Genomic DNA, 15,684 nt, shown 5'->3' with positions numbered 1-15,684 from the left:
TTTTCCTTCGCATTATTTAAGGTTGAAGATGACATTGTGGAAGACATTTTTGTAGTAAAACTCGGGTTGAGCACTTTTAATTTTCTTTTTTTTTGTTAATGTTGACAGTTGGTTCAAAGAAGTGGATAACATTGTTGAAAATTCTATTTAGATGATTAACTGCTTCTTTATTTAGTAGATAGATTTTGGCTTAAACAAGTCAAAAGATGACTGGGTGTCTGGTTGTCTGATTATTTTTTGTTTAAGTTTAGTACTTATTTTTGTCCATTTGTAAGTTGTTTTTTTCAAATTTTTCTACAGTTTGGTGGCTAGGGAATTTGTGTATTTAGCTTCTGTCTTGTCTATGTATACTGTAAATGAATAAACAACTTTTAATATTGCTTACAGTTAAAACAGATTAAATGTAACTATATCTTCATATTATTATATTTAATTGTATATGTACACTAAGTTTTAGGGGATATTCCATTCCCAAAATAAACTCTTAGTGTGTGAGTCCTGTTGTTTTATGAGAATTGTGAGGTGAGAGAGGGCAGTGAACAGACTTCAAATGGGTCTCGTATGGGTCTCACTGCTCCTCTGTTGTCATGCCAGGGGTCAATTCATACAAAAACAAGGAAGTGAAGTGGGGAGCAGGACTGTAGGAGATGACGTCTTTTATTTTGTAGATCCTTGCCAACGATTTGCTAGGAAGCCAAAGACGAGGAGGGTGGCGTGCATAAGATAAGAGAACAGAGTGCAGATTTCTGTATCTGCAAGTGTCTTTGACATGAAGTAAGATGGTTAGAAAGTGAGGATTCTGGCTGTGCTGCATGCAATCATCATAAATGCCATAAATGTCAAACTGATTCAAAAACAGCTTGAGTCAGGGATTTCAGGGGTACCACAGCTAATGTAGACTATTTATTTCTAAATATTTTGGTGCAATTCCTGTAAAAGAGGCTTTATAATTACAGCCTCCGCTTACCGACGCCACAAAGACATCCCCAATCATCTCCAGGCTGTCCCACTCAGCCATGCGGCTCGCCAGGGCGATCTGGAACAGGAAGTGGCACTGCAGGATCTCACGCACACGATAGAATGTCATCTTCAGTTTCCTGTCGCTCAGCAGCCTTGGCTCAATCTGGGATAGGGGCTTCTCATATTGCTGATAAAGTAGATAATGTGAACTGTAATAACATACACTTAAAAGTGGATTTGGCATTTCCTGCACTCATATTTCCATACCTCTAGTATCCTCTTCAGTGCATCAAGATAGTTCTTCTCGCTCTCCAATATAGATCCCAATATACATCTTCTCACCAGCTATAGAGGAACATACCAAACCATTGGTCTTTGGGCATTTGGTGTTTATTTTAACAGCAAATTCACACGGCAAATAGTTACATGAACTGGGATCTAAGCTGAAGGGCATGTTCATTACCTGTTGCTGTGAAAGACCCTCTGGTGCTGGACACAGCACTGGCTCAACATTGAAACAGTCCACCTCAATGAAGAGTTCAGACTCCTCATCCTCATAACAGGCTGACTTCCTCTCTAAACGATTAAGAAGAGAGAGCAAGTGAAGCTGTAAAAAATGACTGCAATTAAGCAAACATGTTGAAAGCACAGGAAAAACGCTGCCCTGTGTAAACCATATTAGCCTTTAGTAAAATACCGAAACTTTCACATTAACACTGACTTAACATAAACAGAAGAGCTAAGGGGGGGTGCTTAGTTAAAGGGATTTATTTATTTATTGCCATTTATGAAGGCAAGATGTCTTTTAAGGCTGACGCACCATGACAGAATGACTTGGTTTTGATGAAAGAGCGTCCCTTTTTCACTGCAGCTTTTGTTTTCTCAAGCCCATCCTTGGTCCCCTCCTTAGCTGCCTTCACCAGCTTTTGCATCTAGGATGAGACAAAATATACTATTAATCTTATTGCAAAAGTTTCACAGAGTAATTTTTTTCACAGTTGAGAATTTCAATCCAAGGTGAAGTTTAGTTTACTTTGTCTAAACTTATGTCTCAAACTGAACTGAGCTAAGCAGGAAAGAAGCAGTGTTAGAGCAGGGATGAAGCTAAATAGCAGACCATGTAATACAGGAGAGCAGAGCTGACCAGAGAATGACAGAAACTGGGACATCAGCTAGAAGTAACACAGTACTTACATACATTAAGACTGATTTAAGTTAGGAGAAATACTGTCAATGCCGCTAATATTTTCTGTTACAATATGTAACAGTTTTTGAGCTAGCTTAAAAACTTCTCAAATCAATGGCTCAAAATAAAAACTCAATTGCTGGTGTCTCAGTTTACTGTAGAATTTAAAAACTGTTACTGAAGAATATATCTGAAGCTTTACAACGTCCAGTACATAAACATATAACGAGAAAGATCAACACAGCAGACAGGGAGGCAAATAAATTGTATGCAAACCCATCACCAGTATAACCACCACAAATCATTCACATCAGAGCAGTATGAGGGTACTGAGGGAGTGTCAGATACCCAGAGTGGTTAGCTAGACCGACAGTTAAGGGTTGGGACTACTTTGCCTGGCACAGGCAGGTGAGGTGAGCCTCAGGTAGTTTACCTTCTGCTCGTGTTTCTGTTTTAGCTGCTGCAGCTCTACCGTTCCCACTGTATTTGCCATTAGATCTTTCATCTTTTTCTCATAGTGTTCTTTCAAGCGAGTCAGATCTTGAGAGAGCTAAACAAAAGCAAAGCAAGCGTTACTGGTTATGGTTTTGGAATGAGCTACCACCTTAGAGCCACCGCAAATTCACTTTAATTTTGAGATGTCTGTTGCTAAAAGGCAGAATGCAAAATGCACTTGCACACCATAATGGAAAATTTATACTTCATTTGTATCACAAAAATCTGATTCATTGATAACTGAATCTGATGACTGAAATATAATAACAGAGTCCACAGAGACCATTGTCTCCAGCCACAATACTGACTGTTTTGTTTTTTTTACTGCAGTTGTTATTGATTAATTTTTCTATTTTTTCCTTCACTTTACAAATTTGAAAATAGTTGCATTCATGTATAACTAAATATTTACCAACTCAACACAAAATTCACAAAATGCTTTACAAAAAACGTATTGCCTGAAGCAATCATTAATCTCTGAATGTGGTACACAAAGTGAAGTTGAATTCTCAAAACCACAAGCCAAAACATTACAGAGTGAAGCCGGTTGACTATGAGCCAGAATGATCTCTCTCAGGTCTGCAGAGGCAAGTAGACTGTTGATTCAACATCACACACACAAAGGGACTGTATATCATTGATGACTTGATCTATAAATAATTTATCAACAGGTTAAGAGCAAGCAGACAATCCCTTTTACTAAATTCCACAGTTACAAAATAAAATGAATCCCTGCTTTATCCACTGCTGTCATTCGCCCACCCATAGATGTACAGTATAATGACACAGGAGCTGGTTGTTTGCTGTAATCCAGACAGAGAGTTGGGAGGGTGATTGTTACACACATGGGTCTTCCTCTGGGGCGGCTTCCCTCTCATGAAGGCGTGGGGCAGGCCATTCTCAGGATGACCTTCCCCATCACTGGCCTCGTCGTAGCTTTCAAACTCGCTAGAACTCCATCCATTGTCGAGGGAGCTGCTGCAGCCACCCTCCTCGCCAAGCTCCACGTCATCATAGATCATCTCATCTGGATCTGTATGAAAAAAACAGGACAGTCATAGAAAATGTATTTAGAAATATAGTTCAGCTATTACCTTACTGTAAATAATGGAACCTACAGAACACTTCATATGATTATTCTATCAAATGTTAGCAGCATAAACTTTAACTAGGATCATGTAATGTGTATACATATAAACACAATAACGATATACTGCACTGAAATTGAGTACCCTTGAACTAAATATTGTCTTTGTAGAGCTTCTAATGCTGAATTTCTGCAGAGAGCAGAAATGTGCTGATTTTACATGGTCATTTGTATTATATCATAGGGTGTTGCTCTTATTTTGTTAACAACAACAATAATGAAACTACTGAAATCATAAGCGTCACAAAAGGTAATTTTAATTGAATGGCTATTGTTTTGGTTTGTAAACCAGAACACTCAACGTTGCCATAATGTTACAACAGAAAAATACTGTTTAATAACATTTTCTTCATTCAACAGCCTAAATGAATAATTCAAGTATCCCAGTTTTTGAGGAAAAAAAAAAAAAAAAAAATCAGCAAAGAAACTAGAAGTGAAAGTGAGCGATGCTGACAAGCTTAAGGCTAAGATAATGAATCTGTGAAATTTCACAAACCTGTGTTAGAGTCGGAGTTCTCTCTGGGCACGTCATCATAAATCACCTCATCTGGATCTGACCCACAAAATAAACATTCAAAAGAGCTAATGCAGGATTTCTTATATCACACAGCTAAGCTGTTCACACAACAAAGAGTAATGTGAGGGGGATCTAAAAGACAGGCACACACACAAGGGTCTGCTTCCTCAAAAGAACAGGGAAGGAAATGTCTGGGAATTTGGCTGTGTCAAAAGAAAAAAAGAGTGCCCTGAAGGACTGCACTGTGTGCAAAAGCAAGCGAGTGCAGCAAAAACTGAAATAACACCAGTATTCTCTCCATGGAAATTATACATGCTTCTCTACAAGATGTTCATTTATTATGGATTTCATTCCTTACTTTCCATCCATGCAGTGTTGGCAGGATCTGACGCCCATTTAGCCAAAGCATCCTCTTCTCTAATAGGTGGATACTCTTCACTGAAAACACTTGAAAAACCATGGAAACAAACAAAAGATTAACTATAAAAACAAAAATATTTATCTAATTTATATCTGTCAGAATAATTTTTATAAAACTATTTTAATAAAAACTGTATTAATAAAGTAATATTATTCTATGTATTACCACTGACCTGAAGACAACAGTCATTTTTAATATATTGATAAGGGTCAGTAACTATAACTGTTGCTCTGGCTGTCACGAACCTGTCCACAGGCGTGTTGCTGGTCCCGACCACAGTGACTGAGGGATGAAAAAGAGAAAATATTACACAAAGAAAATCTAACACTGTGCATTTCCTTTTCTGAACTGTGTATTTTTTCCAAACTAAATACACCATTATCAATACAATTTCTTTTTCCAGAATCTGAAAACTGCATGTCAAGCATCTCCAAAAGACCACCCAGTTCCAGGATTTAGGAATTTTAACTTGTGTTAACTTTTTTCATATGCCACCACCAGATGTCACTGATGATTCCATGTCTCCTACAATACCTAAGGTTTATTTAAGATGACAGTTTTTTGAAAATGTGCTTTGATGAATTTCACTTGACACATGCACCTAATTAAAAATGCAATGTAAACTGTAGTAAAATGTCCTTGCTAACCATATCATGGCCAACAGGACACTGAGACAAAAACCAAAACACTGCACAAATGTAAACAATTTTGTAAATTATCACACAAACCTATGTGATTCAAAATTCTTTCTCTGTGACCTTGGTGAGATAATTACAGTGTAATCAGACTCCTCAGAGTGCCAGGCCACAGGCTTGGACACAGCTACTGCATGATTTTAGGGAAACCGGAAAGTCCTTACAGCCAACACAGATCTTTGGGGAGGGCTAAATTTAGTCCCTACTTCCTTGTGGCAAGGCTTTAGGAAAAACAAGGGAAAGAAGAAAGGAGACAGCATAGAAGTAGCTGACACAGCATTGACGTGTCATAGCCTTGTATCTCTAGGTTTGTGTGTAGTGAGAAATGCAGAGAATTTACTGAAAGTAAGAAGAAACAGAGCTTTGATACCCAGAGAAAATTTTAAGTATTTCTGGGGCATTTTATGTCTGTTTTACTAATTTGAAAGTAGAGAGATAACAAGAGATAAGGAGAGAGAGGGGTCAGGAATGACAGTAAAAAAGGTCCCTGGCTCGTCTCAAACCAGGCACATTGTGGTTCATGGTTGGCACCTAGGCCACCAGGGTAACCTAGATATCCACAGAATTGTATGGTGACCTAGATGTTTTTAAAAAAAATGACTATAGTCGCATGGTTATCATTACTATTTCATGAATCATGATTTAGATATAAAAGTATTTTCAAGATTTCCCTCCACTGCAGGCTTTACTATACCATCATCATCCATGGAGAGGTGCCGAATGATGACAGGTGTGGTGTAAGCTGGTGTGATGAGTGGTACACCAGAGGGGGTTGCATAGCCACAGGGCACGGGGACCGAGTATCCGGAAGTGATGCCAACAGGGCTGGTGCAGATATCTTGGGGCTCTTCCTCTCGTTCCTTGGGCTCCATTGGTGAGGAAGTGGGAGAGGAGGGCCCATGCTGCTGCTCAAGCTGCTGCAGCTCGAGAGGAGTGATGTCAATCACAGAGTAGGGGTTGACTTTGCCCTGGGAGGAGGTCCTGGGGACGGTCTGAGGAGGGTGAGGGTCATCGATGGATGGATCCTGGCCTTCGCTGCCTGGTGAGAGAAATCAGATACAGTTAACTTAAATAGTTACATATTTACACAGTTAAAGAACTGAGCAAATATGGATCACAAAAACATGCTAAAAAAATGCTATGTCAGGCACACTCATAATGAAACAAATTACAGAATACATGAGCAGCTTACTTGTAATTACACTGTAATTAATTTGATTATAAATATACTTTCAAGATAAGTATAGACATAGACCCACAGAGACTGGGTGTAAAAACAGTCAAACCCCAATGTAATAATTTCCCTGAAGGGACAAGAACCACAGTTGTAGTTTAGAAAATTATGACACCAGCTAACTAAATTCATTATGGTTGGACAGGGTTTGAACCTACAACTTTAGCATCATCATTACCTCTCAGACCACCTAAGATAAGCAGCAATGGTTTTCCAGTAAAGAAACATTTTATGCTGCCAAAAAATGTAAAAAGTAAAGTCATAAGTTTGACTTTATTTATTCTGATTCTTCAGAGAACTTTGTTGTTTTCAGTTGGTGATATACACTTTATTTTCAACCAGTGGCCTTAATGTTCTATCAATTTACTTTCATTATTCAAGTATATATAAAACTTTACTAAACAGTTACACTTTAAACTTTTTAGACTGTTGTCCAAGGTTACAATAAGTGGCATTTGGACTGCCCTTTGCTTTTATCTATAACTGATCTGAGTTTTAGACTCTCAGAGCGAGGAAACTTTTCCAAAGAGAGGTCATTTTGGATCAGTCTCACTTTTTCAAGGAGCTTTGGTTGAGGTTTAGGTTAGGGTAAGGGCTGGGATTAAACATATAGTGGTAATTTAGTGAATTTTACTATGTAGCCAAAGGAGGTTACCATGATAATAGAAATACAAGGCATATGTTTAGGGGTTAAAATCATGCATGCTTTGGGGCTAGGGCATAAAGTGAAAAATTAGTGCAGTGTGGACATCCCTTCACTACATTACTACAGAATGAGTGAGTGAGTGAGTCAGCGAGAATAGGCAGAGCTTAGCCCTGCCTACTGCTGCTGTCACAACTTTCTGTGATAAAAGCCAGACAACCTCCAGCACCAGGCAGCCAGAGACACAAGGTGTTATGAGAGAGACAGACTGCCCCACTTCACGGCCTCACTTTTAGCCTGAGCTGAAGGGTCTGGATTAGAGCCAGATAATGTACACTAAACACAACAGGAGAATGTGGAGAATTTTTGACCACTACCACAGAGCATCAGACATATTCAAGGCATTATTTGCAGTTAACCAATGTCCAAAAGCAACTGTAGTGCAAAGGGGTCTCTGCCCCAAAGAAAGGCTAAACTGGACTCTTAATCCCCTAGAGCCAACAGTAAAATGTCAACACTTTCGGGCTGCAAACCTATTCTTCCAGGATCTGTCTCTGCATCTTCATTAAGAGGAGGGGGTGGAGGGGGTGGTAAATGTGTCTCTGTGTCATCAGTCCCCTCAGCAGCAGATGTCCCCTCTCCTTCTGGTCCTTCCGCTGTTGCTCCGCCTGCTGTGGAGGCTCTGCTTGCGGCAACTCTTGTGTCTGCCGATGATGGAGCTGTGTCAGATATGAGGGAAGGTGCTGTGGGGTCCGGGATGGGGAGATGGCCCTCAGGGTGACTGGCCACCAGATTGTCCTGGCTCTGATCCTTGCTGCTGGGGGCTGGAGGAGTTGGAGGTGCAGAAGGTGGGCGGTCAGCCTCAGGAACGTCATCAGCACTGTCATCAAAGTCGAAGGCTTCCCCCTCATCTTCATCTGCAAAAGGGACGCTGTCTGCCAACACTGGAAACAGAGATAGGGTTCACAGATACTGAGTGCTGGATTATATTACAATACATTCAGACAAGGTAGCTGAGGTAGCTATTCCTTTTACATCCCTGGTTTTACTAGGACATTGGAGGCAATATTGTAATTATTATTTATCATTGCCATATAGTTATTTTAACCCATAAACTGTACTTCAACCAAATTTCCAGAAGATTTACAATATTGTGATATACATTGCTTTTATAAATGAAATATAGTATTGGAGGGGATTTATATCAACCAGTCCAATTCGACAAGTTGAAACATATCCAAAAAATGAAAAATACATTTGAATCCTTAAGTTACAGTATATAAAGTATAGCAAACTACACTCTAAGGACTCATGTCTAAACTTTAACTCAATAATCATATTATTTCACTCAACAACTACTTTAGAGATTGTTTACAGATACACTGTGGGTGGCAGTTCTAGTCCTTGGGCTGTTAAAGTTAAAGGAGTGAGCCACATGCAGACTTATAATTAAGGGTGGAGTCTACCACCGCAGCATGTTTTCTTAGAGAAATTTTTACATCAAGGATTAGCATCAAGGATTAGCACCAAAGCAGCACATCATCTGCTCTACTGTATAGCAAAAACAAACTAGGGCAAAACCACTGGCTATAGTCAGTATTCAAAGGCGTCACGTTCACATCAGAAAGCTCACTTGGTAGAAGACAGGAAGGGAACGACACATGAATTTCCAGTTTCCACACTGCAAATAGGCCAGCAGGAAAGAGATTTGTTACTCCCTTCAGTGAGTAGTACAGCCTGAGTTTATGCATTACTACTGATCTGATGAACAGAGTGTGGCCCTGAGTCAGTGTCTCTCAATAGAGAGCAAGATGAGAGTAAAAGGATCAGGAATGCCCAGGCTCAACTTTCATCAGTTGGTTTCATGTTTTTGGCACTAAGAGCTGAATGTATAAAGACGGTATTTTAGTATTCACTCAGTGGTGTAATTAAAGAAAAAAAAAAAACTAAAGTAGAGCGAATATTTAAAAAAACGAACATGATTACAGTGCTGTGGAAAATATTGGCTAATCATTTAAACAGGATTCACAGAAGGATAACCTGAGCCAAAACCACAGACCCTGAGTGGAAGAAACTCTTATTACCACCATCTCACCCTTGAACTCTTCCAAACTGTTTCTGATTTTCTTACCAGGAGCCAACATTTAGGGAGGTCCATTTAACTTCTGAGAATGATATTCTAACGCTGTCAAAGTTTTGCTCACAAGCATACCATTGATTCTTTGTGAGCAGTTTCATCAGTAGCCGCAGCTTGACTGTATTAGCTTACAGTCCAAAGTCTTACTCTCATATCCTGACTGCGTTCCCAAAGAAAACAGAAAATTCCAAGTTTGGATGGGTTAATTTCCAGAATAATTCAAAAAGATAACCCTCAGCAGCATCAGTTGCCGAAATAGCTCAGTTGGGAGAGCGTTAGACTGAAGATCTAAAGGTCCCTGGTTCGATCCCGGGTTTCGGCATTTTTGACCTCCTCCTTTCCCCATGCCACTTCTTAATTTTCAGATATATGTCCGTGTAAATCCTATATAAAGTTTTCCCAAACATCTAGACTCCACCATTTCCTGCGGACACATATCAATATCTGTTTAATTTCCAACCTCCTGCCTAACTTTAGCTGATAAGGTTATTCTTTAGAGATAATTACCACCAAATGAACCGCGTTCACTTATGGAATATGCTGTGTTATGCCTCCAGTCCTGAATAGTCCACTGATAGTGACCAAGCAAATCTTAACTTAACGAAACTCCCTGTAGCAAAACCCCATAACTTTGAAGTCCCTCACCACGCTGTACACAGCTCTAAATCACCAGCACATTTTCCTCAGGCTTTGAAAGGTAGCTGTTCCACCCTGTAGTCAGTGTGAGAGGAAACGGCCTGTGACTAACATTCCAGGTCAACATCATGACCCCATGTCCATCTGCACCCATGACTAAAGGCGCAAGAAGAGAGAGGTGTAAAGAGCAAACCTGGAAACAGAGATGCTATCAGTCTTTTTCCATCTATGCAATAATGAGTTGTGTGGGCCACAGAGATAAGGCACAGCTAGCTGACTAACAGTCTGTGCTACTCCAGGACTGTGGGATGTATATCATATGCCAATACCTGCCGTAATATGCACTCAGATGCCCTCTCTGGGGTGTCAATGTGAAACGCTTGACTTTGCCAGAACAGAATAGGACTTGATTTGATTGGATATGGCCAGATGGTAAATCACAGCAAGTCGTTCAATAGTACATCTGCAACTATGTGTACATGAGGCCACTGATAGCTGGCTGTGTGGGTATGCATGCCAGCAGCATAATTACACAGACTGTGGTGGATGCTGACCTTACAGTGTGACCTCGAACGTGTACACACATAATCATGCATAACCACTCATATGAGGATTGTCATGTCATTATAAACTACATCCATACCCAAGCCCTGAGCGGGGAATAAAAGTGTTTTCACTTTTGTGGATGTCTCTTACCCTGCTATCCCTGTGAGAATGCAAACTACAAGATCGTGGGGGATATATATACACAAGTGTATGCGAATGCACACACACACATTGACACACAACCATGGCCTAGCTGAGGTTCCCATTGTCAATTCATAACCACAATATGGATTCTGTTTGGTGGGCTTATCTCCACACTGCTACATAATGGTCTGCTCAAATGAGTCACTGGGTTACGATTTGCTCCAGCATCGCCCCGGCAACAAAGCAAGTGACCGGCCAGCTGGAGACGAAGCATTTTTCTGGCCTGTGTCTATCCCCGGAGGCTGTATGCGTGCGTTTGTGTGTGTGGATGTGTGTGCGTGCTGCTGCAGCAGTATTCAGCCAAATACTAAGGCACATTGTCTGGTTTTCAAAGCAGCGCAGCACATTTTACCCTCCTCACTCCCTCGATCCTTTGCCCACTCACTCAGCAGCGGCGGAGCAGAGGAGAGGAATCTGTGTTGTTTACTCACACTGTCCAGTTTCAGCAGCCCTCCAGGAAGTGATCTGACCATGAGATGACCTTCAGAGGCTAGCAGGTGATACAACTGGTAACTAAGCTCTCACAGTATCACCACAGAGTTGTCTGGAGTTTAGCCTAATAGCATCTCAAAATCTCCAATCATCTCTCTATCAATGTTTTGAAACTCGACTTTGAACTGTGTGAAGTTTCACGATAGAGCTGGAATTAATGATTAATTTAATTATGAATAAATATGCCAGTTATTTTCTCATTTAAAAATCGATAAACTCGATGTTCTATAAGATTTCAGAAAACAGTGACAAATGTCCATCAACATTTCCTAAAGTCCAATGTCACATCTTCAGATTTCTTGCATTTGTCAGACCAACAGTCCAAAACCCACAGATATTTGGCTTAAAATCATATAAGACAAAGACTAGCAGAAAATCCTCACATTTTAGAGGCTAGAAATTATTATAAAAATTACATTTACTTTACAAGTAATTGATTATCAAAATGATCATAGCAATAAAACTGATAATCATTATGTTTCTGTCAATAAACTAATAAATAAAATACCTAATGGTAGACATTAATTTTGGTCCCTTTATCTATACACGTTCTGTTGCTTTGTATTGTCATTTAGTTGTGGTGAGCAAGGTGTAATTACATTAAAAGTGCGGTCAGTGACTACAGTCTGTTCTGAAATCACCTTTATCTCATTCAGTTCCCCAAATCTCAACTCAAAATTTATGGCCCGTACGGGGATCGAACCCGCGACCTTGGCGTTATTAGCACCACGCTCTAACCAACTGAGCTAACCGGCCTACTCTGACCCCACCTCATTTTAACCGATCTGTCTCAAGCTGTTCTATGAAGTTAGGCCAAAGTGCATAGCATGTGTGAATGACAAAGCGTAGTTGACCTTACTTTCAGGAGGTGGGGGAGGAAAGTCTTCCACATCCATGCTTGCTGTTCCTCTCCTGCACAAGCTTTTCAGACAGCGGCATGCGGGGGATCAACTACGCCGAAACGCATTCCTAAAAGGACAAAGACAAATGTCATAAAGTGGTAATAGACATTAGGTCGGTTGATACAGACAGTATTTCCAAATTAATTTAGCAGTGAAGAATGTTTCCATACATTATAAGTTAGGTATTTCTGGGTAGGCATACGTACACTAATCAGTGTCCGAAAGCCAAACCACACTTGTTATTCCATGTTACTTAATCACAATAGCAATTCGTCAGCAGGGGACCATCACTGTGTTGTGGTCACCTTTTGTGTCAACACCAGAATCTCAACCACGGCTAATTCAGGCAAATTAATGAAAACAAAGGAAGCTCTTATAGTGCTCCCGGGGACTGTTGATACCACCATGCGTTTAAATGTACACTACATTCTCATTTGCTAATTGTGGGCGTGAGTCATGTCATGGGCATAAATTTGCTTGGCCACCAATATAATGGATAGGCCATAGCCTGTGGAGTAACCATTATGAAAAGAAGGGCAGTGCGGGGTTTCTGGGGCTAAAAGTTATTCAAAGCAGGTTTGTGTTTAGATTTTAACTCATGTTTATTGTGGTGATTCAGGTAGTAATTGATTCAAAGCATGTCAACAGTAAACAGATATCCCTCCATTAGCTTCCTTAGCTGAGCCTTTATCAAAATTAACAAATTTACTACAGGTCATCAATCAACTGCTTTCCCACAAATAGTTACATTATAAGTTTTCACACTTTCTTCAGGGTGTGAGATCAAACACATTCAAATGTAGATTAGACACTAAACAAAGCTAAAGGCAACCACTACCTCTACCACTTTCAAGTGTTTTTGTTCAAGCACAGGAAAAATCTTTTCTTATGCTTTATTATCAAAAAGGTTACATTATGCCTCAGGCTACGAAAAATATTTCAGTGTAAACTAAATCCCAAGTACATTATCATGTCTGTAGGTTACCCCAGATGGCAATATTCTACTGAAAGACTTGGCTCTTGGCACGACTTGAAATAAAATCAGCTGAAGTATAGATGAGCATTTAGGGTGCGGAGGTCAGTTGTGACATTTTGACTTAACAGCAACCACAAATTCTGGCCCAGGGAAATGTCATTTGCATGCCGAGGCAGGAGAGCCCTTTGGGCCTGCAGGGGCATGAGAGACACTGCATTCCTCCGCAGCACAGCCTTTGTTTGCTGATATACAATTTGCATCCAGAGATGACAGTTTCTGTCAAAGGCCTCATCTAGAAAAAAGCTGTGCTTTCCAGACTTCTTCAAATTGCTAGTATCCACAAGAACAGATTGAAGAGTTATGACATCATGCTGTAGCATAAAGCAGCCATTGTTGTGGTATGTATGCCCCATATTACACCCATGCAATCTCTATAGTTCAATACAAACAACAACATAAGATTACAACAGTCTACTTCTGACTAAGAAATGTACACCACAGTATTGGTGCATACAAGATCCAAAGGATTACTCATTCTGAGTCTCAAAGCTTGTTTTGTCTACAATTAATGTGAAATCCTCTGCTTCTTTGTCCTCCACCCTATTCGCAGGGCACAAGGCCAGATCAGTTGATGTGAGCACACAGGGCCAGTGTCTGCTGAATACAGTGCAGCGGACAGATAACGCTAGCACTAACAGAGGCAGGTAGAGTATGCATAGCCTGAGGAGAATTAGCCAACACAATAGAGAGGAGATGAACAGGATCAGCTACAATGTTATATAGTATGAGAGTATTAGGCCTTCTTTAGGTTACATACTGCACAGCCTGAGAAAAGTTATGTATGTGTATAAAACAGGTAGTTACATGACAAACATGGTTGTAAATTGACCAGTACACTTTGGAGTGAGAACTAACAGCCTAGCCCTGACAGGAGCTTTGACGAGTGAGTCAGTTCTCCCTTCAAATACACTGTTCAAGGTCTAAGAGAGCAGGAAAAAGGAAAGAAGGGAGGGGAAAAGAACTAAAATATTCAAGTGTGCTCCTCAACACTGAGGCACAAAATAGAGAAACAACATTGTCTGTTAAACGTAAACATTTGAATATGCATTAGGCCAACATGATGTCTTCTAGAGGAGCTGGCTCAGTGTTTGATTGCTCCCTCACACATACTGTAAGGCAAATACAGCCTCTCTCACTTCTGCTTTGAAACCAGTCTGCAAATACCTCCTATCTTCCTCTCTCCTATAATTAGTCTGATTTTCGTCTTTTTACATGCTTCTTGGAGAAAACTAATACATCTTTCCACGAATTACATCCTCCATGTCCTGTGCATGGTATGGTGTGAATTCAAATGTGGTGTGCACCATACAAGCACCTGACTCACCCCACAGAGATGACCAGCTCAACAAAAGCACTCCTTACATCTGTAGCATCTGTCAGTAACCTGTCTATACTGCAACATTGTAAATAATGATAAACTGTGAAACACAAGAAAGCGTGTGTGCGTAGTTTGTGACACCTCAAAAGGAAGGCAAAAAACATTCCACGTAATTAATTAACAATCTTTCTGCTAATCTGCGCAGTGTTTAATTAAAAGGTACTATATTACAGTCTAATCTGAGAGAAATGATTGAGGACAGAGCGGAAGACACCGGAGAGGTAAAATCAGCTGCACAGTTGATGATAGACTCAGCTGAGCATGTCATTACGCGCTCGGAAGGCTGAGCTGTGATCTGCAGACAGGAAAACAGCAATCTGGCCTGCTGGTGTAATGCAGACAATTTGCTCACCTGTGTATTCCTAATAGCCTATGTGAAAGAACAGACAAACACAAGGATCAAAAAATGTGTGGACAATGTGTGTGGTACATATATACTGTCCACAAAATCCGCTAGTTAAAAACAAAAAAAAAAAATCAACAACTGCTATAGAGTGGCACTGTAAATGTCAACTACAAGGTTCTTGAAACTGACATTAAATTAACTAGATTTCGTAGGACCTTTTTCCCATTTCAGACTGCAAAAGGGGTATAAGTTTATTATAGTTTATTTTATCTTTAGCATTTTTAGTATTATTTAATATTTTTAAATCAAGGATGGGCTGAGAGAGCATGCATGTTCCTGCAACATCATGTGTGTCTTAATTGATACTAATACACAAATGACAAATCATCTAAATAGGGGAAAAAAAAAAAAGGGAAAAAAAAACAAAGCATGATGGGACTTGCAGAGACAGCATATGATAACAAGGAATAAAATTATACATTTGTCCATACTTTAAAAATCACAAATTTATTGTAATTTCCCTACAGTTTCCAACCTGGAAATAAAACTAACCCTTTTCAAATTTTCCTGATCTGCACCAAACCCATTAGCCATCACTTATGGCAACCAGAGATCTGTCCAAAATTAATTGTGTGTGTTGCTGAGAGCTATTCTACGTCAAACACCCTTTTTTGGTAGGGGGATTTCTGTAGCACACTTAATGACAAGT

General features: G+C 39.9%; 1 protein-coding gene and 2 non-coding genes across 4 annotated transcripts in view; 1 reads left to right on the top strand and 2 right to left on the bottom strand.

The window, feature by feature from the left end:
* arhgef10 (Rho guanine nucleotide exchange factor (GEF) 10) overlaps positions 1–15,684 on the bottom strand; it is a 52,308-nt gene that overhangs the window by 32,553 nt on the left and 4,071 nt on the right. The window contains exons 2-13 of one of the 2 annotated variants that reach the window (XM_040137520.1): positions 12,173–12,282; positions 7,832–8,242; positions 6,116–6,460; positions 4,972–5,008; positions 4,664–4,752; positions 4,285–4,341; positions 3,487–3,674; positions 2,580–2,696; positions 1,781–1,892; positions 1,424–1,536; positions 1,228–1,305; positions 968–1,147 (exon numbers count right to left, since the gene is read on the bottom strand). In XM_040137520.1, the coding sequence (XP_039993454.1) occupies positions 968–1,147; positions 1,228–1,305; positions 1,424–1,536; positions 1,781–1,892; positions 2,580–2,696; positions 3,487–3,674; positions 4,285–4,341; positions 4,664–4,752; positions 4,972–5,008; positions 6,116–6,460; positions 7,832–8,242; positions 12,173–12,209 (1,764 nt within the window). In that variant the 5' untranslated portion in view covers positions 12,210–12,282. The remainder of the gene's footprint in view (positions 1–967; positions 1,148–1,227; positions 1,306–1,423; positions 1,537–1,780; positions 1,893–2,579; positions 2,697–3,486; positions 3,675–4,284; positions 4,342–4,663; positions 4,753–4,971; positions 5,009–6,115; positions 6,461–7,831; positions 8,243–12,172; positions 12,283–15,684) is intronic. The other variant, XM_040137521.1, reaches the window with a different exon arrangement.
* On the top strand, positions 9,685–9,757 carry trnaf-gaa. Its single transcript has one exon. It is a non-coding gene; the product is annotated as a tRNA-Phe (tRNA).
* trnai-aau lies at positions 11,996–12,069 on the bottom strand. The gene has a single exon. It is a non-coding gene; the product is annotated as a tRNA-Ile (tRNA).

The sequence above is a fragment of the Xiphias gladius genome, chromosome 10 (genome assembly GCF_016859285.1).
Source record: "Xiphias gladius isolate SHS-SW01 ecotype Sanya breed wild chromosome 10, ASM1685928v1, whole genome shotgun sequence".
NCBI lineage: Eukaryota > Metazoa > Chordata > Actinopteri > Istiophoriformes > Xiphiidae > Xiphias > Xiphias gladius.
Note: the sequence above shows the minus strand (reverse complement) of the source record. Positions and strands in the feature narration are given on the sequence as shown.